Below are 23,145 nucleotides of genomic sequence, written 5' to 3' on the forward strand. Positions count from 1 at the left end.
TAGGGGAGTGATCGGCTGCTCTCTGGTCGGCCTCACTGCCACTCAGCGGGAGGGAATTCGTCCCTCGTGCTGAGACAAGTCAGTAGCCTATGTTTTGGAAGGTCCTAAACCATAGAGAAAAATTTCCACTGCGCTCTGACCAAAGGCACCACTAGCTATGGACTAAGTAGGAGGTGTAATCACAGTTGAAACTATTCGGGGACATTTTATATTCAAACCATTCGAACAGGTCACTCTGGCTGAAGAACAGGGATGAGTAAAGCAAGGGGGCGGGCAGGGAGAAAATGTGAAATCTCCTGACCCAAAGGTAAATAAATCTGAGTAATGCCTGAAAGGAAGAATGATCAGAACTTGGCATTTGAACCAAACCAAAAAAAAAAAAAAAAAAAAAGGGAAGAATGAAGCAAGAATGGCATGTAGGTTTTGGTCACAGGCCACTGTGTGAATACTGGAGCTGCCAGGGAGGCAGGAAGCACAGGAGGAAGCTTCTGGGAGGGGCTGGCTTGAGTTTCAGGCACTTGCAAGATATATCCAAATGGAGCCCCAAATAATTATCTAACCAAGAGTTACAGTACATTCAAAACACGGGCAGCTTTAAAACTCCCAGGGACCAGCCTGAGCCCACACCAATGAAGCCAGAGTCTATGAGGGCTGGGTCTATTCTGGGTTATCTGAGCCAAGGACTTGCTGTGTAACTCATGCTGCCTTAAATGTGGGGTCTGTGTGCCTCAGCCTTCCCAGTGCTGGGATCTCGGGTGTGGGACACGGTGCCTGGCATAGTTGGTTATGTTTTGAAGTTTCCCAAGTGATTCTGTTCATCTGGTTGACCATCTGGTTCTCAAGTGCGGCCAAAGGTTATTATAAAATTTCTCATTCCTGTCCTTCCAGAGGAAGACATACTTTGTTCTCTCGATTTCTACATCTGTAAAATGGGAGTCATGACTTTTATCCACCTCACATGAGAAAAAATTACTGCTTGGTAAAACAGGGAAAGTCATGGATAAAAGGCAGTGAGGTCCCTTCAAGCATTATTTTCATAAGCTTTCCCTATTCCTCCTAGACTTCATCTGAGACCATGTGACATGTTCCATATTCAGTGACCCAGAGATTTCTGGAATGGAGGGTTAAGAGTGCCCATAGGAGCTATGGAACACAGAGAGAGACCATTTCCTTGACAACTGACCCTTTTCTGAAAGTATCATTTACAGGGCTGCATGGAAATGCAAGAAGTCCCATCTTACTTTGGGGAATAAGAACTTTTGGAAGATTTCATCTTCTAAAAACTACATTAGAGTATTAGTGTGTTTCCGGGTGTTAAAAATACAATGAAGAGCTCTTTTTTCCCAGTAAAACTCAGGTGCTGTGTGCTTGCTAAATGCACCTTTAGTAATCCAAGGTTAATATGTATGTAGTGACTGGCTTTCTTTCTAGTTATTCATGCCCCATTTCTGACCACTGGTTCCTCTAATGACTCCTCTCATAACATAGCAGTGCACAGTCACCAGTCCTGCTGTCAAGTCACAATTTCACAGGCACACCACCACTCTCCCTGGCTCCTGAGAAACGCTGCCAGTAAGTGCTGACATACACTGCAACGCAAGAGGTGCAGAAACAAGTCACAAAAGTTCCTTTAAAAGCTTCCTAAGGAGGGCTGGAGAGATTGCTTATCAGTTAAGGAGCTTCTCTATGAAGCCCAAGTTATGAGGACCCAAGTTTGATTCCCCAGGACCCACGTAAGCCAGATGCATATGGTGGCACATGCATCTGGAGTTTATTTGCAGTGGCTGGAGGCCCTGGAGTGCCCATTCTCTCTCTCTCTCTCTCTCTCTCTGCCTCTTTGCCTCTCTCTCACTCAAATTATACACACACACACACACACACACACACACACACACACATATATATATTTTAAAGCTTCCTAAGGAGCAGGGTATGGTGGCACATGCCTTTAATCCCAGCACTCAGGAGGCAGAGGTAGGAGGATCACCATGAGTTTGAGGCCACTCTGAGAATATACAGTGAATTCCAAGTTAGCCTGGGCTAGAGTGAGATCCTGTCTTGAAAGATAGAACCAAACCAAACAAAAACCTTCCTAAGGTAATTTTAGTTTCTATCTTCTTAGAGCAAGTCGTGTAGATGTGGGTGTAAATGTGGACAACAGGATGTCAAACCCAAAGCACAGAGATATGTATGGCAAGAGATAATGAGCCGTTATTCACTGGGTCACTAAACAAAGATAATATTAGAAGCCTGAATGATTACAATCAGAAAAGAAATGTTCAGAGATAAAACCGAAGGCCAGAACACAATATTCCTATAGCAGCTTTGAGTCAGATCCAGCAGTCTCAGGACTGTCAGCTTATGGGAGATGCTGGATGATTTTGACCTGTCTGTGTGCTAAGACTAGAGATGTTTCTCTATCTAGAGCAATGATAGCTGTGTCTGATAAATGGAAGAGCTTTCCTTCCCAATGACCTCATCTTCAGATTTAGAAGGCACCAAAGGGCACCACTACCACTGTGAAAAGGTCCTTCCTATCTTGGAACATTTCACAATTGAAAAAAAACCCACATATTTTCTGCATGTTTCTGGGGCTACAAGAGATGTTGGCCTCTTCATTTTGTCAAGGGAAATGGAGGCCCAGGAAGCCAGTGCGCCTGGCCCATGACAAGGTTCTTGAGAACCTCTGCTGGTTGCTCTCAGCGGTGCCTGTGAACTTGCTGAAAGTTACACCTGCAGGGGAATTTCAGAAATTCTTTTCTCTTCAATTCAATTCATCTCTCTTCATTTCTTCCCTCCTATCTTTATCTTGAATTAAAAATGGTTTTCGCAGGCTGGAGAGATGGCTTAGTGGTTAACGTGCTTGCCTATGAAGCCAAAGGACCCTCAGGTTCGATTCCCAAGTACCCATGTAAGCCAGAGATACACAAGGGGGCGCATGCATCTGGAATTTGTTTGCAGTGGTTAGAGGCCCTAGCATGCCCATTCTCCCTCTGTCTCTTCTCTCTCTCTGCTTGCAAATAAAATTTAAAAAAGAATGTTTTTGCATTCAATTTTACATAGTTTCTTTATGGAAAATGAACCACATCCACTGAATCCTTAACATTCACTTGATCTCTCTTTGTCACCAAGAGCACTAGAAGCTTCCAAGGAATCTGTTTTGCCTGAGGGAGGACAGCTCATAAGTCATAAGTCAGATGAAGCCACCTTGCAATCTTGAAAATATCCATCCATAAAAACACAGCATCTTCCTCTGATGGGGGAACACATCTACTAAGTGTGCTCAATTTTGTTCATGTTTTGAAAGATGCCACGGTCCCTCCCACTGGCCACAAAGCATGGACTCTGAGTTCTCTTTCCAGTGGCTGCTGAGTAATTCTGTGTGTACCATTGTTGTGCATGTTCAAGATGAACAGAGCTTCAAACTCCAGTTGTGGTCTGGTGCATAGCTGCAAGCTATGATTTTGGTCTTCTACTAGTGATGCCTGACTAAATTATCAGCCTGGTCCTGTTTAGCTGAGTGTACATCCATCACAGGATCAGAGGACTTAAGAGACCAAGACAGCTTTTTTAAACAGAAAGACATCTCTCTCTCCCACTCTTCCTTTCCCTCCTTCCCTCTTCTTCCTTTTGTACTTGAGACAAGATCTCATGTAGTCCACACTAGCCTTAAATTCACCATGCAGCTGAGGCTAGCTTCCAGTTCTCTTGTCCCCACTTCCTAAGTGTTGGGGTAATAGGCATGTCTCATTATCCTGGTTTCAAAAAGACACTTATTTACCCACCTCCCCTCTTATTTATTTTTTTGAGGTAGAGTCTCATTTTAGCCCAGGCTGACCTGGAACTTACTCTGTTGTCCCAGATTGGCCTGGAACTCACTGAGATCCTCCTACCTCTGCCTCTCCCATGCTGGGATTAATGGTGTGGGCTACCATACTTGGCTCTATCTACCTCTTTTTAAAAACACCTTCAGGGACAGGGGTGATGGATCAGTCAGCAAAGAGTTGAGTAGGGTCCCCAGAACCCATGTAAATGCCAGATGTGATGCCAAGAATCCCTCCCCCACACACACACCAGGACGTGAAAACAGGAAATCCTTAGGGTAGCTTCACTAAGAGACCTCATCTTAATAAAGAAGAGGGAGAGGGAATGGAGGTGCTACCTTTAGTTGACCTCTGGCTGCTACATGCACCCACACATGTACACACACACACCCCTCACACAGATTGAGCCTCACAAAGCAAAGCTTGTAAGACTTTCCCAAATTAAGTCTTCATCAAGAAAGCCCTTCTAAAAGAGTTGCAACTTACTTTGATATGAGGGTGTTTTGCATTTGCTGTGCCCCACACACGGGAACAACGCTCCTCCTTCCTATGCTCGTAGAATTCGGGGTCTCGTAGTATAGCCACCCTCCGGCCGCCGTACATCAGGGCAAACTCGCTGCACCCTTCCAACCGCATTTTATCATCCGCAGAGACCGGCAGTACGATGGGCACGCTCATGTTGATGACCCCATCTATGGAGAAAGCCACACGAAGCTGAGGACCAGAGCCCAGGGGCGGCGTCCTGCAAGGAGGACTCCAGGGCTTTCTTGCCCCTCCCACAGTCCTTTCGGGGGCTCCGAGCCCCGAATCCCAGCATGGTTGTCACTGCTGCCACAGTTTCTCTAAGACCCTGATGGGAAATCTTTGAGGCATCCACGTAGAGAGGAGGCGAGCCTCTGGAAGCAACCTAGCTCAGAGGCAGGGTGGAAGGGTCTCTTCCTTGCCATTCTTTAAAACTTGCCTCAATGCAGTATGAAGCTCAAAGCCTTTAAAGTATACTATTTAAGGAACTTTCTGGCAAAGCCTGCAGGCCAAGGTCTGACTCCACAGTACCCACATAAAGTGGCACATGGGCATGGAGCTAGCAGCAGCGGGAGGCCCTGGTGCACCCCCAACCCCCACCTCCTCCTGCCCTGTCCTTTTCTCTCCATCTCAGCCCCACCCCCATCTCAAATAAATAAAAACATATTTTAAAAAAATCTAAGCAAAATAAAGGTTGGCCAAACAAAAACCTCCACTTTTTCTTGGAAATGAATCTTATATCCACACTGGACATTAGCAATATGTAGTACTGAAAAAAAAAAGAAGAAGGGGGAATTAAACAATTCATATCAATCAATGTGACATCAGACAAGTAGCTCTCCTAATATTTACTCTGGTCCAGGCATAGTATTTATAGCCGTTACCTTCTCCTTGCTGGGACTAAACACCTGACCAGAAGCAGCTTATAGAGGGACAGGGTTTATTTCTGCTTACAGTTTCAAGGGGAAGTTTCATCACGGTTTGGGAAATGGCAAGAGCAGACAGCATCTCAGCAGGCAGGAGGCAGTAGGAGCCAGAGTTAGCTAGCACTGGCAAGTGGGGCTGGATGCCCAGTGACACAGCTCCTCCAGCAAGTCTCTACCCCCTCACGGGCTCCACTAGGTGGGGATCAAGTAAGGAGGCTTAATCACAAACACGTGAGGCTATGGGGGGCATTTTATATTCAAACCACCACAGCATGGCCTTTCAGTTGTTTTGAGGAGACTAGTAGACTGGTAATCTCACTCATCTGGGATTCAGTCTTACTAGTTCGGCCACAATTGTGAACCATCACTCACAAAACATGAAGAAGTTAAAAAAAAATTATACAAAGTCATATACTAAAGCTCATAGACTTTGCTTAGAGAAAAGCCAGCCCCTCTCACCCATGCTGAGTTGCTTACTTTAAAAGGAATTTAAATAGGGCTGGGGAGATGACTCAGAGGTTAAGGAGTTTGCTTGCAAAAGCTGATGGCCTGGGTTCAATTCCCCAGTATCCACGTAGTGCCAGATGCACAAAGTGGCACGTGCATGGATTTTGCAGAGACAGGAGGCCCTGGTGCACCCATTCTTTCCCTCACTCTCTTTCTCCTCTCTCTCTCCCTCCCTCCCTCCTACCCCCTCTCTTCTTGCAAATAAATGAATAAAAACATCTTTAAGAAAAATCTTAAATAAGCTGGGTGCTCTGATTCTTCTGTAACACAGCATATCAGATCATATGTGATGTTCTGTTCAGAAAAACTACATCTTCCGCCTCATAAAATGTCAACACCTTGACCACAAAATTAAAGACAAAAAAGTTATTAAAAATAGCAACAGAGGAGCTGAAGCGATGGCTTAGTGGTTAAGGCACTTGCCTGAGAAGCAAAGGACCCAGGTTCGCTTCCCCAGGACTCAGGTAAGCCAGATGCACAAAGTGGCTGTGGTGGTTTGATTCAGGTGTCCCCCATAAATTTAGGTGTTCTGAATGCTAGGTTCACCAGCTAATGGCAATTGGAAATTAATGCCTCCTGGAGGCAGTGTATTATTGGAAGCAGGCTTATGGGTATTATGTCAGTGTCCCCTTGGCAGTGTTTGGCACACTCTCCTGTTGCTATTGTCCACCTTATGTTGGTCAGGTAGTGGTGTCCAATCTCTTTGCTCATGCCATCATTTTCCCTGCCATCATGGAGTGTCCCCCTGAAACCTGTAAGCCAAAATAAACTCTTTATCCTCCCCACAAGCTGCTCTTGGTTGGGTGATTTCTACCAGCAACGTGAACCTGACTGCAACAGTAATGTTGGTGCTGAGAGTGCCATTGCTGTTGGACACCTGACTGTGTGGCTTTGGCCTTTTGGAGCTGATTTTCATGAGGAATGTGAAAGGATTTGAAACACTGGCCTAAGAGACACCTTGCAGGGCTAAAAGTGCAGCTTGATGGATTATTCTGGTCAGAGTTGCAAGACCTGAATGCTGTAAGAACTATGGACTGTGAGGTTTGACTTATGAGGGTGAAAAGCAGCTTTGTCTGGACTGGGCTAGAAGCAGTTTGTATGAGAGGCTTATTGTTATGGTTGTGTCTTGAGAAGTTGTGCAGGGTTGCATTGAGTAGAAATGAACTGGTGTGAGCAGAGGAATATGGCACAGAAATGAAATCTTTGGGCCAAAAGTACTGGTCATTCAGGGACAACTGAGAGATTACAATCTTTGAGACTGGGCCAGCTGACCTGCACTGGTGTAACAGTAAGAATGTAGACTCTTTTGAAGGTTCTGAGTGCTCAAGAAGTGTCCTGTTCTTCAAAATCTGCTTTGTTCCCCCCTGAACTAACAAATTGGCATCCTACCTAGTATTGTGGAGTATAAGAAATGCAGGAAAGAGAAGGTCATTGAGTTTGCAGTGTGGTCTTGTGTTTTGAAAATGGCCATGGGCAATGTGTAGCAGGTTCAGTGGATGCCTGCATGAAGAACCGATGGCCCCAAAAGGATGATCTGTGGGTTGCAATGGAGACCGAGTGGAGATGTTGGGACCATGAGATGGGTGCTAAGGAAAGCTGCTGGCCCTGGATGAAGTTTTCTAGGACTGTGAGTAGCCTAGCTGGAGGGGCAGAATTGGAACTCCAGAGACTTGTTGCTGGTTAGAATTATTGGACTTTAAGATTTGTCACTGGCTAGAGTTGTTGGACTTGGAGCTACAGAGTCTGATGTTTGCCCTGCTTTTTTTTGTTTCTTTTTTTTTTTTTTTTTTTTTTTTTTTGAGTTAGGGTTTCACTCTGGCTCAGGTTATCCTGGAATTAACTAGGTAGTCTCAGGGTGGCCTCGAATTCATGGCAATTCTCCTATCTCTGCCTCCTGAGTGCTGAGATTAAAGGCGTGCACCAGCCACCATGCCTGGCTACACTGGTTGTTTTAAGTCTTATATTGGTTGAATATTTCTTTGCTATGTCCAATGCCATCATTTGCAATGTGAGTGTTTATTCTGTGTCATTATGGGTTTGTTGGGGGGGATTTTTTTGGTATTGTGGCTCAGTTAAAAGACCTTGGATTATGGGGATGTTTGAACATCATTAGGATTGATTAAAACCTATGGGGACTTTTAAAGTTGGACTGATTGCATTGCATTTTATATCATGGATGGTTATCAGTTTATGGGGGTCAGGGGTGGAATGTGGTGGTTTGATTCAGGTGTCTCCCACAAACATAGGTGTTCTGGATGCTAGGTTCCCCAGCTGATGTATCTATGTGTAGAGCAGAGTGGGGCTGGGGAGATGGCTTAGTGGTTAAGGCACTTGCCTTCAAAGCCGAAGGACCCATGTTCGACTCTCCAGACCCCAGTAAGCCAGACATACAAAGGTCATTAAGTGGTACAAGTGTCTGGAGTTTGATTGCAGTGGCTGAGGCCCTGGCATGCCAATTCTCCCACCTCTCTCTCTCTCTCATGTGTGTGCATGCACTCTCACTAAAAAGTAAAATAGAAAGTAGAGTGGCTGCAGAAACAGCTCAGTAGGTAAAGTATGCTTCCTATTGTTTCTGTTTCTCTGGAGAATTCTGATAATATAGAAACTGAAAATACAGAACACAGAAGGGCCCCTCAAGGTGAGAACAAGCCATATCAAGTGTCCCAGTCTCCAGGGCTTTGTTATATTAAAGACCAGGTTAGTCCCTGGCAGAACCAATGGTGGAATTTTGAAAAGTGTCCTCATATAAGTTGGGCTATTTTGTGTGTGTGTGTGTGTGTGTGTGTGTGTGTGTGTGTGTGTGTGTACAACCACAGTGACACAGCAACACTGCCGGACAGGTGTCAGAATAAGCAACTCACCAGCCAGACCTTCCAAAGGAGTCCGCCCATGTAATGCCACTTGACCCCACGTGCCTGCAAGTGCTACTCCACGTGCAAACAACCAAGTCTACTGTGGTTTTGCTGGCATCTTTCTCCCTTTTTTAAAATTTCTTTTTTTTTTTTTTGCTTTGTTTGAGATAGGGTTTCACTGTAGCCCAGGCTGAATTCAATATGTAGTCTCAGGGCGGCCTCAAACCCAGTAATCCTCCTACCTCTGCCTCCCCAGTGCTAGGATTAAAGGCGTGGCCACCACGCCCGGCATCTGTGTGTCATGTTCATGCTGGTATGTATTCATGTTCATCTGTATGTGGGTGCAAGTGTGTGGAGAGACTAGAGGTCAACAATGGATGTCTTCCTCAGCAGCTCTCCACCATGTTTTTTTGTTTGTTGTTGTTTGTTTGTTTGCTCTTGTTGTTGCTGTTGTTTGTTGAGGTAGGGTCTTGCTCTAGCCCAAACTGACTTGGAATTGATTATGTAGTGTCAGTCTGGCCTCTGATTCACAGTGATGCCTCCTGAGTGCTGGGATTAAAGATGTGCACCAGTACATGGGTGCTGGAATCCAAACTCGGGTCCTCATGCTTGGGAAGCTAGCCCTTTACCTACCTAGCCTTTTCTGCAGTCACTCTACCTTTTATTTTACTTTTTAGTGAGAGTGCATGCACACACAAGAGAGAGAGAGAGAGAGAGAGAGAGAGAGAGAGAATTGGCATGCCAGGGCCTCAGCCACTGAAATCAAACTCCAGACACTTGCACCACTTAATGGGCATGTGAGACCTTGTGTTTGCCTCACTTTTGTATGTTTGGCTTACTGGGATCTGGAGAGTTGAACATGGGTCCTTTGGCTTTGTAGGCAAGTGCCTTAACCATTAAGCCATCTCCCCAGCCCCACTCTACTTTTTAAAAACATAAATGTATCCACCTACCATCCTCCATGACTTTAAAGGTTTCTGGGTCGGGCATTGTGGCACATGTTTTTGATCCTAATGCCTGCAGTCTGAGCAAGGAGGATCACCATGAGTTTGAGGCCAGCCTAGGCTAGAGTAAGACCCTGTTTCACAAAATCACAACAAAGCCAGGCATGGTGGCACACGCCTTTAATCCCAGCACTCAGGAGACAGGGGTAGGTTGATCACTGTGAGTTCAAGGTCAGCCTGAGACTACATAGTGAATTCCAGGTCAGCCTGGGCTAGAGTAAGACCCTACCTCAAATCAAAACTAAAAAAAAAAAAATTTAAAACACCCCAAAATAAAAAATAAAAGTTTTTGGCTTTTCCCATCCTGTGCTTCAACTGTGTTAGGGATTTCCATATTTTTATTATAGATAATCTCATTTTGGGAGAGGATTTGATTTTTTAAAAATATTTTTATTTATTTATTTGCAAGCAGAGAAAGAATATGAATGAATGATTGAATAAGAATGGATACATCAGGGCTTCTTGCCACTGCAGAGAACTCCAGGTACATGTACCACTTTGTGCATCTGGCTTTATGTGTAGACTTGGGAAATTGAACCCAGGCCATCAGGCTTCACAAACAACTGCCTTTAACTGCTGAGACATCTTTCCAGCCCAGTATTTTGACTGTATTTTTTTTTCTCAAGGTAGGGTCTCACTCTAGTCCAGGCTGGCCTGGAATTCACTATGTGGTCTCAGGCTGGCCTCAAACTCACAACAATCTTGTGACTTCTACCTCCCAAGTACTGGGATTAAAGGCGTGCTCCATGATGCCTAGCATCAGTATTTTGATTTTTAACCATGGAAAGTTCAAGATAATTTCTTGTCTAATTGAATACTTTTTCTTCTGCTTTAAGTAATTTTCAAGCTTTTTGTTTTAGCCTTGTATATCTGCTTATTGTGTGCACAGACTGTGCCTATGCAAAAACTAAACAAACCTTGATTATTTTACTAAGTTTTTTAAAAATAACTTTTAATCTCTTTATATATATATTCGGTTTTTCAAGGTAGGGTCTCACTCCAGCCCAGGCTGACCTGGAATTCACTATGTCGTTTCAGGGTTGCCTCAAACTCATGGTGATCCCCCTACCTCTGCCTCCCCAGTGCTGGGATTAAAGACGTGTGCCACCATGTCCAGCTTATTTTATTTATTTTTATTTAATTATTTGAGAGAGGAAAAGAGCAAAAGGGAGCAAGAGAGAGAGAGAGAATGAAAATGGGCATGCCAGGGCTTCCAGCCACTGCAAGTGAACTCCAGATACGTGTGCTATCTTGTGCATCTGGCTTATATGGGTTCTGGTGAATCAAACTAAGGTTCTTTGGCTTTGTAGGTAAGCACCTTAACCACTAAGCCATCTCCCCAGCCCTTTTATTTATTTGAGAGAGAGACAGAGGCAGGGAGGGAGGGAGGGAGGGAAGGAGGGAGGGAGGGGGGAAGAATAGGTGCACCAGAGCCTTCAGCCACTGTAAACGAACTTCAGACGCATGCACCACCTGTGCATCTGGTGTACATGGGTCCTAGGGAATCGAACTTGGGTTCTTTGGCTTCACAGGCAAATGCCTTAACCACTAGGCAATCTCTCCAGCCTGATACTAAGCTTTTTAAAGAAAAAACAATACCAGACATAAATAGTATCTTTGGGATTTTACCTGCTCCTGCTGGTACAACGAAGAAGGTCACAGTCACGGCAAATATATATTTATTTCCATTTTTATAACTACCATTATGACAGCTTGAAATCAAATCCATGCATAATCACACATTGCAAACAAGTAACATAGGATCACACACAATCCAACCAGGTGCATATACTTTCAATTGCATCTATTTTTCTTCTTCATTGATTAAAAATGCTTTTCAAATGTAATAGACAAATAAATTTCCAAATTTTGTGAAACTGAAAGGTGACACACAGTCACTAGAAGAGAATGGTAAGTCTACAAGAACTCAGGAACAAAATGTGCAGCAATAATTTAGAAACAAGTTTACTCATATCAGCCAAACATAACGTGACAAACAATAGCTGAATATGTTCCAGAAATTTCCTGTTATTTGTACTCTAATCAACTGAAAAACATAACTGGTTGGATCATGAATTGATAACAATTCCAACTGTTTTCATTTGGATTTTTTTAAGTTATGTCTTTAACAATTTTGAATTAATGTAACATATCTAATTATAATAATTTAACTACTTGGAAAGTCAAAATACATACCAGGATGGACCATGCCTAGAGAAATACAAATACAAGAAACACATTTTCAGCTCTCCACCAAGAGAATCTTACTGCAGTAATGTCGGGAAACAAATGCTTATCATGACACTTGACATATACAAATATATACTACATATGCAAATATTCTGGCCTCCTGTTTGTGCTGTTTTTAAAATCAGAGAGAGGTACATGACACCAAAAATCAGGTAGAACTTAGAATTGATACGAACACTGTTCTAAAAGCATTGTTCAAATGATTACCTGCTTGAAAACAATGATAACATGTCCATAGCTTATTTCATTTCAGCAGGACGTTATCTCTTGCAAGCCTGTGATATTATAAAATGGGCTCTGGGGGAAAGCTTACAAGCCTATGGCGCAGACTATCAGATCCCAGATGTTTAGAGGACCTGATAGTATACCCAGGAAAGTAAGCTCAAGTGTATTCAACACAACCTGGATTTGAAGGCAAGCTTCAAGGAAATTACCTGCCCTTTTCAATACTTAAATCCTCATTAGGGCAGAATGTCTTCTCATGGTGTTATCCAAGTTAAAGGGATACCCTAGTCATGGATGTGGTACTGGAGTGTTTGTAGAGCTCCTTCATGCCTTGTGCTGGGAAGTCAGAGTTGTAGAACGCTTGCTGTCAAGGCTCAATGTCTTTGCCATACTTGGAAGCTACTTTTCAACATAACCTTAATTCTCCGTGTTGTGTGTGCGCACGTTTGTGTGGGTGGGTACACATGCAGACAGGAGTCCACGTGTGGGGGCCAGAAGACAATTTCAGGTGATATTCCTCAGGAAAAACCAGTCTCTCACTGGCCTGAAGCTTCTCAGTTTGGCTAGAATGGCTGGCCAGTGTGTCCCAGGGGTCCTGCCCCCCTCCCCCCCTTCCCTGGCACTCTGGTGATAGGCACTTGTCATCAGGCAGGCATTTTTATTATGTGCATTTTGGGAGCCAAATTAAGTCCCCAGATATCCCATTTTTAAATCTACATGTGACAATTATGATAGGAGGGTCTGTGACAACCTTGAAATTATATTTCGAGTGAGAGATAAAGTGATAGAGTATACTGACATGGAAGTAGGGTACTGAGTATTACAGATACCATAAGCACTAACAAATGGTTTGGTTTATTTTTGTTCATTTGAGTCAGGGTCTCACTCTAGCCCAAGGTTGATTTGGAACTCACTCCTTAGTTCCAGGCTGGCCTTGAACTCACAGCAATCCTCTTGCCTCTGCCTCCCAAGTATTAGGATTAAAGGCATGTACCAACACACCTGGCTTTTTAAAAAACAAATTTTTTTTGTTTTGCTTTTGTACTGACTTGACAAAACTATTTTTATTTTTAGATTCAGGGGGAAATATTCACTTTTGAAAAAACTAAAAGTAACAAAATACCTTATAGGAGACATGGTAGAGATTAAAAAATGCTGCTTACAGCCGGGCATGGTGGCGCACGCCTTTAATCCCAGCACTGGGAGGCAGAGGTAGGAGGATCGCTGCGAGTTTGAGGCCACCCTGAGACTCCATAGTGAATTCCAGGTCAGCCTGGGCTAGAGTGAGACCCTACCTCAAAAAACCAAAAAAAAAAAAAAAAAAAAAAATGCTGCTTACAGATGAAAGGTGATTGAAAGATTTGCAGTTGTTGGATGGTAAGCAAAAGTGGCCATGTGCCTGTGGCTATACAGAATATTTCAATTTCAGTGGTGGTGACTCAAACCTTCATGAAGTAATTAAAATGAATGATACATTGCCCTACCTTCTGAGATAAAAAAAAAAAAAATCACTTTCTAAAAATTTAATTGTTTCCCAAGTCCAAAAGCCATCATATCTGGCACTTAATGAGACTGCAATGGCATGTTATGTGTGAAGGACTCCAAGACGCTTCCTCTAGACACTCCAGTCCACTTCTAGAGAATCAGCTCCAATTTTTCTGGGGAATATGTCATCTCAGAGTTCACTGAAATCCAGTAAACTAGCTTTGAAAGAAGTGTCATGAAGCTGGGTGTGGTGGCACATGCCTGTAATCCCATCTTTTGGGAGGCAGAGGTAGGAGGATTGCTGTGAGTTCAAGGCCAACCTGGAACAACAGAGAGAGTGAGTTCCAGGCCAGCCTTGGCTAGAGTGAGACCCTACCTTAAAGAAAAAAAAAAGGAGATGTGTCATAGACACTGATGGGGTGGGAAGTCATGGCTGATGGGCTCAGAAGCTATACTGTCTGTCCAGCAAGCTCACAAATCTGTCATTATAAGTACTCCATCCCTGGAAGCTAGAGCAGCCCTGACACATGGGGTGCTCAGTGAGGATTTGGTGCTGGCAAAGAGCCTGCCTTTCTAGGCTGACTCTAGCTGATGTGACTAGGGTTACACCACGTACTCTCTTCAAGGCTGGCCCCATTGGTCCTGAACTGTGTACAGCGGGAGGTTGTTCTTAATCATAGTTAACACGCACAGAAAGTTACTCTTGGGCCAGGTACTTCAATGAACATCTCTATTATACAGGTGAGGGAACAAAGGCCAGAAACCTTAAGTAATTTTGCCCAGGCTCATGACAAATCACTGACATGTGTTTCTCTTCACAGCTCATACTCTTACCCATGGTGATATTTTGAACTCTAGTTAGGTCAAAACTGAATTGAGGCACAGGGAGTCTGATGGTCTTGTGTGTGTGTGTGTGTGTGTATGTATGCATGTATGTATATGTGTGTGTGTGTGTGTGTGTGTATATATATATATATATATATATATATATATATATATATATATATATATTCAGCACTACGAATGTAGGAATTAAATCAGGGCCTTACCTATGCTAAGCAAGTGTTCTGTCACTGAGCTATGTCCCAGCCCTCTTTTTCCTTTGTATTTTATAACAGGGTCTCATTAACTTGCTGAGGCTGGCCTTGAACTCATTCTGCCATCTTGGCAGCCCTTGAACTTGTGGTCCTCCAGATCCTACTCAAACATAGCTAGAATTACAGACCTGTGCCATCTATTTTTATTAATTGATTTACATAAGAACTAAGGAGGCTTCAGAAGTGGCTACAGAACTTTGAATCCAGACTATACCTGGGTTAAATAAGTGTGTCCACTGGACTGTGGTTGTAGAGGCAGATGGTACCCCAAACAGAGAATTCCCATAAGGGCCAAAGGAGTCCTATAGATAGTACCAGAAACAGGGCCTGCAGGGGAATATGGAAATGGTATGGCCTCTAATCTCAAACCCTTCTTAATGTAGCCACATGGGCACCACAGGCTAGTGAGATAGAAATGGATTACAAGAATAATTCATGGAGTCAAGTAATCTCTTAGGGAGTCCTCAACTGAGGCTTACACACAGAGAGGAAATTCTCCTTCCCCTTAAGAAGTGTTTCATAAATTTCCCCAGCTACTTGCTCTAAGAACTTCGGGGGTCAAGTCTCGGGACAGGACCTACACTGCTGGGGGTGCAGAGAGCCACACAGAGCCACACAGATGCGGCCTTCAGTTGCGGGCTTGACACAAGGGCACAGGAAACATGCTCCCTGGGTATTCCCATCAATACTTGGGCTTCGATTTTGGGAAGAACCTGGATAGCATGAGCAGGTGAGGGCTTGGAGCTAAAGGACTCTAGTGATGTTGGAAAAGTGAGTGGGTGGATGGGTTTGGCAGACAGACATCTAGATTATATGAGGAGTGGGAACAATGAGGCTCATCTACCTCACAGTAATGAGGAGCAAGTAAGAAATAGAAATCAGTGTGTTTTGTGCATGAAATGAAATGGAAATGGTATCAGAGGGAAGAAGAGAGATCATGCCTAACTAATCCACAAGCATCATCTATATTAGATGTTCTTCATCTTCATCTTTTTGGTCATAAATTCTGTTTTTAAAATTTTTATTATTTTATTTTTTGTTTTTATTTTTTTATTTTCACAATTTTTATTAACATTTTCCATGATTATAAAAAATATTCCATGGTAATACCCTCCCGTCCCCCCGCCCTGCACTTTCCCCTTTGAAATTCCGTTCTCCATCATATTACCTCCCCATCTCAATCATTGTAGTTACATATATACAATACCAACCTATTAAGTACCCTCCTCCCTTCCTTTCTCTTCCCTTTATGTCTCCTTTTTAACTTACTGGCCTCTGCTACTAAGTATTTTCCTTCTTACACAGAAGCCCAATCATCTGCAGCTAGGATCCACATATAACAGAGAACATGTGGCGCTTGGCTTTCTGGGCCTGGGTTACCTCACTTAGTATAACCCTTTCCAGATCCATCCATTTTTATGCAAATTTCGTAACTTCATTTTTCTTTACCACTGAGTAGAACTCCATTGTATAAATGTGCCACATCTTCATTATCCACTCATCAGTTGAGGGATCATCTAGGCTGGTTCCATTTCCCAGCTATTATGAATTGAGCAGCAATAAACATGGTTGAGCACGAACTTCTAAGGAAATGAGATGAGTCCTTAGGATATATGCCTAGGAGTGTTATGGCTGGGTCACATGGAAGATCAATCTTTAGCTGTTTTAGGAACCTCCACACTGTTTTCCACAATGGCTGGACCAGATTGGATTCCCACCAGCAGTGTAGAAGGGTTCCTCTTTTTCCACATCCCCACCAACATTTATGATCATTTGTTTTCATGATGGTGGCCATTCTGACAGGAGTGAGATGGAATCTCAATGTAGTTTTAATCTGCATTTCCCTGATGACTAGTGACGTAGAACATTTTTTTAGATGCTTATATGCCATTCGTATTTCTTCCTTTGAGAATGCTCTATTTAGCTTCATAGCCCATTTTTTGATTGGCTTGTTTGATTCCTTACTATTTAACTTTTTGAGTTCTTTGTATATCCTAGATATTAATCCTCTATCAGATATATAGCTGGCAAAGATATTTTTCCCATTCTGTAGGTTGCCTCTTTGCTTTTTTCACTGTGTCCTTTGCAGTGCAAAATCTTTGTAATTTCATGAGGTCCCAGTGATTAATCTGTGGTTTTATTGCCTAAGCAATTGGGGTTGTATTCAGAAAGTCTTTGCCAAGACCAATATGTTGAAGGGTTTCTCCTACTTTTTCCTCTAGCAGTTTCAGAGTTTCGGGTCTGATGTTAAGGTCTTTAATCCATTTGGACTTAATCCTTGTGCATGGAGAGAGAGAAGAATCTATTTTCATCCTTTGGTCATAAATTCTTAAAAATCTATCAAAAGCCATAAACTCTCTATTTATTTATTTATGGCTTTATTTGAGGTAGGGTTTCACTCTAACCTAGGATGACCTGGCACTCATTCTGTAGTCCCAGGCTGGCCAGCTACCTTGGCCTCTCAAGTGCTGGGGTTAAAGGTGTATAACACTACACCAAGCAAAAGTCATCAACTCTTTTTATTTATTTATTTATTTATTTATTTATTGGTTTTATTTGAGGTAGGGTCTCACTCTAACCCAGGCTGACCTAGCCCTCACTCTGTATCCCAGGCTGGCTTTAAACTCATAGTGATCCTGCTACCTTGGCCTCCCAAGTACTGGGATTAAAGGTGTAACCACTACACCAAGCAAAAGCCATAAACTCTTAACTCTTAACCCAGCAACATGCCCTTCTATTCCTTTCTCAAGACACAAGACTTCAGGCTGGAGGCATGGCTCAGAGGTTAAAGGCCCTTGCCTGTGAAGCCTGATGGCTGGGGTTCAATTCCCAAGTACCCACATAAAGCCAGATACACAGAGAGGTCTATGTGTCTAGAGTTCATTTACAGTGGCAGGAGGCTCTGGTGCACCTGTATCCATTCTTTCTATCTGCCTCTTTCTCTCTGTTTCTCTCACAATTAAATAAGTCTCTCTCTCTCTCTCTCTCTCTCTCTCTCTCTCTATATATATATATATATATATATATATATATATATATATATATGTATATATACACACACACACACACACACAAGATTTGGCTGGAGAGATGGCTCACTGGTTAAAGGTGCTTGCTTGAAAGCTCGACAGCCTAGATTTGATTACCCAATACCCATGTAAAGTGTGCATATATTTGGGGTTCATTTTCAGGGGCAAGAGGCCCTGGCGCACCCATTTTCATTCTCTCTTTCTCTGCAAATGAATAAATAAAATACTTTAAAAAACCCACAAGGTGCATTTTGTCTTCTAGGATGATTTTTGTTCTGCTCTGAAGTCCTAGGTCTAGACTCCATTCAAGGCACACCAGGAGAGCAGTCTGAGGTAGGACAGGAGTCAAAGTGTGGACTCTGGGCTTGGGCAAGTGTGAAATCTGAGCAAGTCACTCAACCTGAGCTGAGTTTCCTCATGTGTAGATAATATCCAGGGCTTCTGTAGGTACTAAATAGAGAAATGCCATAGAGGTACACATTACGATGGTTATTAAAGCAAACTATATGTAAAGTGTCCCTTTGGAATGTTATTTAATCTGATAAAAGGACCTCAGGTTACCAGGCATGCCCAGCTATTAGGAATGAAGAGGGTCCAGTCTGATCCTTCCTCGAGTTCAGTTTCTGGACCATTCCTTAGCAGCATAAGCTTAGCACAAGGGGAAAGAATATATGATTTGCTCCTTCTTCCTACAAGGTCTGAAGCTCTGCTCAGGATTATAAATCCATTGTGACTTCACCAGCACACCTTCCCCACTTGGCAGCCATACCCCCAAATTCTTGAAACAAGAGAAGTTACATTCAATAGCAGCTCTGGGAAGGAAATGATCAAAGAAAGGTCCGGAATTATACTGAATAGCACATGCTTCCAACCTTGACCAGATCTGTGTTCAAAACGCCACTAGCCTATGACCAGAATACTGCCTCACACCCTCCCTGTTGGGGTTAGAGGATGAAACCATCCTAACGTAGTTCATAGATGGGTGAACACTGACAAGTCAGAATCCACCAAGGGAAGCAGCTGGTGTGACCCTGTATGACGAAAGCAACGTGGAGGATGGGAGGTGGCCTGCTAGTTCACCCCTGTGACAGGCTTGTCCTGGCTCCCTGGAGTCATCTGAGCAGCCAGCAAGGTGTTCCTGCATCAGAGACCCAGTCAAGAACAAGTCTGACTGAAAGATGCAACTCTCTTAGTTTTGTGTGCAAGAAAACCCTTGACTTCCCAACTTCCTTATTTTAAATAATTGATCCTGTGAGAATGACCAAAAGTACTGAAAATGTCGTCTGACATTTTTTTAGAATGGGCCCACTGAAGATAACCTAAAGCCTTTTGCAATAATATTGGTAAACCAAAGATTAATCATTCTGTTCTTATGCAAACTTCTAGAGAGATTTGTTTCCTTTAATAAGAAACAGTAAAGAAACAACAATAAAAATAACATACCATCCAGCAGAGTGTCAAAGTGGAGGACTTGCAAGTACTCCTTCTCACGCATAAAGCCTTTGAGGGGCGTGGCCCAGCCTTCACTCAGAACCTGGACCCACTGCAGATCCAGCTGTAAAACAAGGAGCAGATACTGCTTCCATCCACTCTCTCCCGCTCTCTTTCTCTCTCTTAGGGATCTTCCCCTTCCCCGTCAATGGTCAATTGTTTAGTCAGTCGGCAGGAGGGTGAGGGCAGAACCTTTTATGAATTAAGTGTTCCCATATGTCCTGCTGGCTTGTGATCCAAGGTCTAGCTAGGTGTAAGTTTAGAACTTTCCTATAGAAGAGTGGTAAAATGATTTCAAATTTTAATAATTTGGGGGGCTAGAGAGCTGGCTCAGCACAGCCTGATGACCCAGGTTCAATTCTCCAGTGCCCATGTAAAGCCAGATGCACAGGGTGGCTCATACATCTGAAGTTGTTTTGTAGTGGCCAGACACCCTGGTGTGCCCATTTTCTCTCTCTCTCTCTCTGCTTGCAAATAAATAAATAAATAAATAACATGTTAAAAAATCAAATTGCAATGATGTGAATATTTTCGGCTGTAACCATTCCCGTAATGTGCTACTGCGTTGAATATTTGTTCAAATCCCTTTTTGTTTATACACACGCATACAGAAAATCTGGTTTGGTATATGTTCTCACCAGATGTACTTACTGGTCACTTGACTGAATGGAACAAGCTATTTATTGACTCTAAGATGAAGGCCAACATGATTACCATGGCATGAAAATCTTTTAAGTTCTGGTCCCTGTGACTCAGGAAGGGACTTCTACTTCCCTCCTCTTCCAAATGGGGACCTTCTTACCAATCCCGCCAGTCAAGGCAGAGTCTAAACATACGTTCTTTCAGACCTGTGTCACACTTATCCTTTCCCCCACCTGCAAGCTCCTATTGATCATTTGAAACTCAGCACACAGGTCATTGCTCTGAAACCTTTCCTGTCACCATCCCTATGACCCCAAGAATGAGTCATTAGATTTGAAGTTCTCTGCCCTTCAGAACATCCTGTGATTAGAACTACTATGCCACACTGTAATTTATGTGTTTACTAATCTGCCTGGCGCGGTGGTGCCTGAGGCTTGTTTCACAGAGCCAAGGGATTCTGTTTATAAGTTGTTCAGGACTTACTGGTGTATGAAGCTTTAGTTAGCAGAAGCAAGTTCCCTCTTACAAAATCTCCAAGGTTTTAATGAATAATAAAAAGGTACCAAGAAAGACTTGATCGTCTTGTGTGCACTAAGTTAAACTGACCTATAAAAATGCCACATGCAGGACAGTTTGCTGGGGTTGCATCTTACATGCTCCAGGCAGCAAAGTCAACGCAACATAAGCTGTCTGGCTCTTCCCTCAGACTACACTCTCCCTGAGGTAGGAAGAGTGCACTCTCTAGGGTATAAAGGATGGAGACATTCATATTATTTTAGTTCAGGGTTGCTCTTTGGTTTAAACACATTCCCTCTAGATTGCTCAAGAAGTATTCATCTTTTGGACAAACTGTTTCTCAGAAATCATGATTGGCCCTCTGCCTCCATTTCAGCACAACTGTAAGTATAACGGCAGCTGGAGTGCTCTATGTGCTCAAAGCTGGCCTAAAACTCACAGCGAGCCTCCTACCTCAGCCTCCTGAGCGCTGACTTACTGGCAAGAGTTACAGGGTGTCTGGCTTGTCACTTAGACCTTTCTTACTACCACGAGGATTACAATGGGATGTCGTGACTCAGCTCTCCTCTGGCCAGTCTGCACTCTCGTACCTTGGTGATTGACAGCGATGGGAAAGCCTCAGCCTCTGCTCGGACTTGATCAAGTTTGTTTTCTGGCACAAAGAGTTCGTGGATGCCCTTGATCATAGCGTGGGGCACGATGTTCTGCAATTAAATGAAATTGGCAACAACTGCAAATGAGGATTGCACAAGGAATGCCTTAAAGTAAAGAAACGGAGATCACCACGGAGGACCCAAGGGGGGCGGGGAGAGAGGCAGGCTGCCCAGGCCTCCCACCTGCTCCTGCAGAAGCTCCACCACCTGCTGGACACAGTCGCTCACGGAAGACAAGTTGGTCTTCAGCACGCACTCCGGAGTTTCAGGCTTTTCATAATCAGAATCGATGCCCGTAAATCCTGCAGGGCACAAGCGCAAGTCGTATTCTTGTTCAGATACATATATATATATCTGAACAAGATATATGTATATGTGCATGTGTGTGTGTGTGTATTTACTTACTTACTTAATTAATTAATTAATTTTTTTTGAGATAGGGTTTCACTCTTGCCCAGGCTGTCCTAGAACTCTCTCTGTAGTCCCAGGCCGACCTCAAACTCACAGCGATCCTCCTACCTCAGCCTCCGAGTGCCGAGATTAAAGGCATGTACCACCAATACCTGGCTGTTTTTTGAGGCAGGATCTCACTCTACCCCAGGCTTGCCTCAAACTCAGCAATCCTCCTACCTCAGCCTCCTGAGCACTGGGACTAAAGGCATGTGCCACCACACCTGGCTCAGGATAGTATTTTTAATCAATAACATAGAGAATAATGTGCCAACCTGAAAACTCAGACTACGACAGAGAAGTTCAAATGACATCCTTGACTTCTTCCCATAGGTAAGACAATGCATAGCTGAGGGCTGGGGTGTGGCTCATGCATGCATGCGTGAGTCCCTGAGCCCCATCCCCAGCGTCACATAAAACGAGGTGTAGCGGCCCTATAATTCTAGCACTTGGGAGGTAGAGACAGGAGCACCACAAATTCAAGGTCACCCTCAGTTACATAGGGAGTTGCCGGTCAGTCTGGGGGCGGGGTGTGGACACTGTCTCAACAACAACAAACATTTGCTTTTAAAAATTATAACTTTTCAAAAAAAGGGAAGATAGAAAGAAAAGAAAATGCACATTAGCATTTTCACTATGGAAAGTCTCAGATTATCAAGTGTCTGGCAAAGGTTACACCTGGATAGCTGATAAGAATCAAAACAGGAAGGCCAGGGGGAAAAGTCTGATAGATGCCCTTAAACACAGTCACAAGATGGGATCCACTCTAGTCTCTGAATTTTACTGCTCATACTTGAGGCAACAGTTCTTGAAAGAGAAAGTCGGGCCCAAGGCCACACTGAACACACTACGCTTTGATAAAAAGTTGCATACATCACCTGCAATTTTGGAAAACAGGATGTATAGCTTAGACAGATTTCTGAGAACATATATACCCAAAGACTGGCAGGCTATCCATGGTGCGGCTTGCCAGTTCTCATACCTTTAATCTCTCCAGCTCGGGCTCGTTTGTAAAGGCCCTTTACATCCCGGCTTTCACAAATATTTAGAGGTGCATCTACAAATATTTCAAAAAACGGCAGTCCTGCTAATTCGTGGATTTTGCGGGCATTCTCGCGATCCTGAAAAACATTATGTTTAAGTATGTAAAAAGAGAACCGGGCATGGAGGTGCATGCCTGTAGTTCTATTACCAGGAGGTCGAGGCAGAAGGGTCGGGCATACACTTGGCTACAAAGTGAGTTTGAGGCCAGCCATAAAATCATTTAATAAAAAATAAAATAGGGGGCTGGAGAGATGGCTTAGCAGCTAAGGTACTTGCCTGTGAAGCCTAAGGACCCAGGTTTGATTCCCCAATACCCACATAAGCCAAATGTACATAGCACATGTCTCTTGAGTTTGTTTGCAGTGGCTTAGAAGCCCTGGCATGCCCATTCTCTCTCTCTAAAATAAATACATAAAATATTTTAAAAAGTAAATAAATAAATAAAGTAGGGAGGCTAGATAGATGGCTCAGCACTTAAGGAGCTTGCCTGCAAAGTCTGATGACCAGGGTTCAAATTCTCCAGTAGCCATGTAAACCAGACGCACTAAATATCACATGTGTCTGGAGTTTGTTTGCAGTGGCTGGAGGACCTGGCACACCCATTCCCTCTCTTTCTCAAAGTAAATAA

At 43.5% G+C, this 23,145-nt stretch overlaps 1 protein-coding gene across 1 annotated transcript in view; it reads right to left on the reverse strand.

Annotated features, from left to right (window-relative positions):
• The window catches only part of Papss2 (3'-phosphoadenosine 5'-phosphosulfate synthase 2), a 92,056-nt gene that overhangs the window by 12,016 nt on the left and 56,895 nt on the right, over positions 1 to 23,145 (reverse strand). The window contains exons 4-8 of the mRNA XM_004653196.3: positions 22,456 to 22,594; positions 21,207 to 21,325; positions 20,961 to 21,074; positions 19,165 to 19,276; positions 4,311 to 4,516 (exon numbers count right to left, since the gene is read on the reverse strand). Coding sequence (XP_004653253.1) covers positions 4,311 to 4,516; positions 19,165 to 19,276; positions 20,961 to 21,074; positions 21,207 to 21,325; positions 22,456 to 22,594 — 690 coding nt within the window. The remainder of the gene's footprint in view (positions 1 to 4,310; positions 4,517 to 19,164; positions 19,277 to 20,960; positions 21,075 to 21,206; positions 21,326 to 22,455; positions 22,595 to 23,145) is intronic.

This window comes from Jaculus jaculus, chromosome 1 (genome assembly GCF_020740685.1).
Source record: "Jaculus jaculus isolate mJacJac1 chromosome 1, mJacJac1.mat.Y.cur, whole genome shotgun sequence".
Lineage (NCBI taxonomy): Eukaryota > Metazoa > Chordata > Mammalia > Rodentia > Dipodidae > Jaculus > Jaculus jaculus.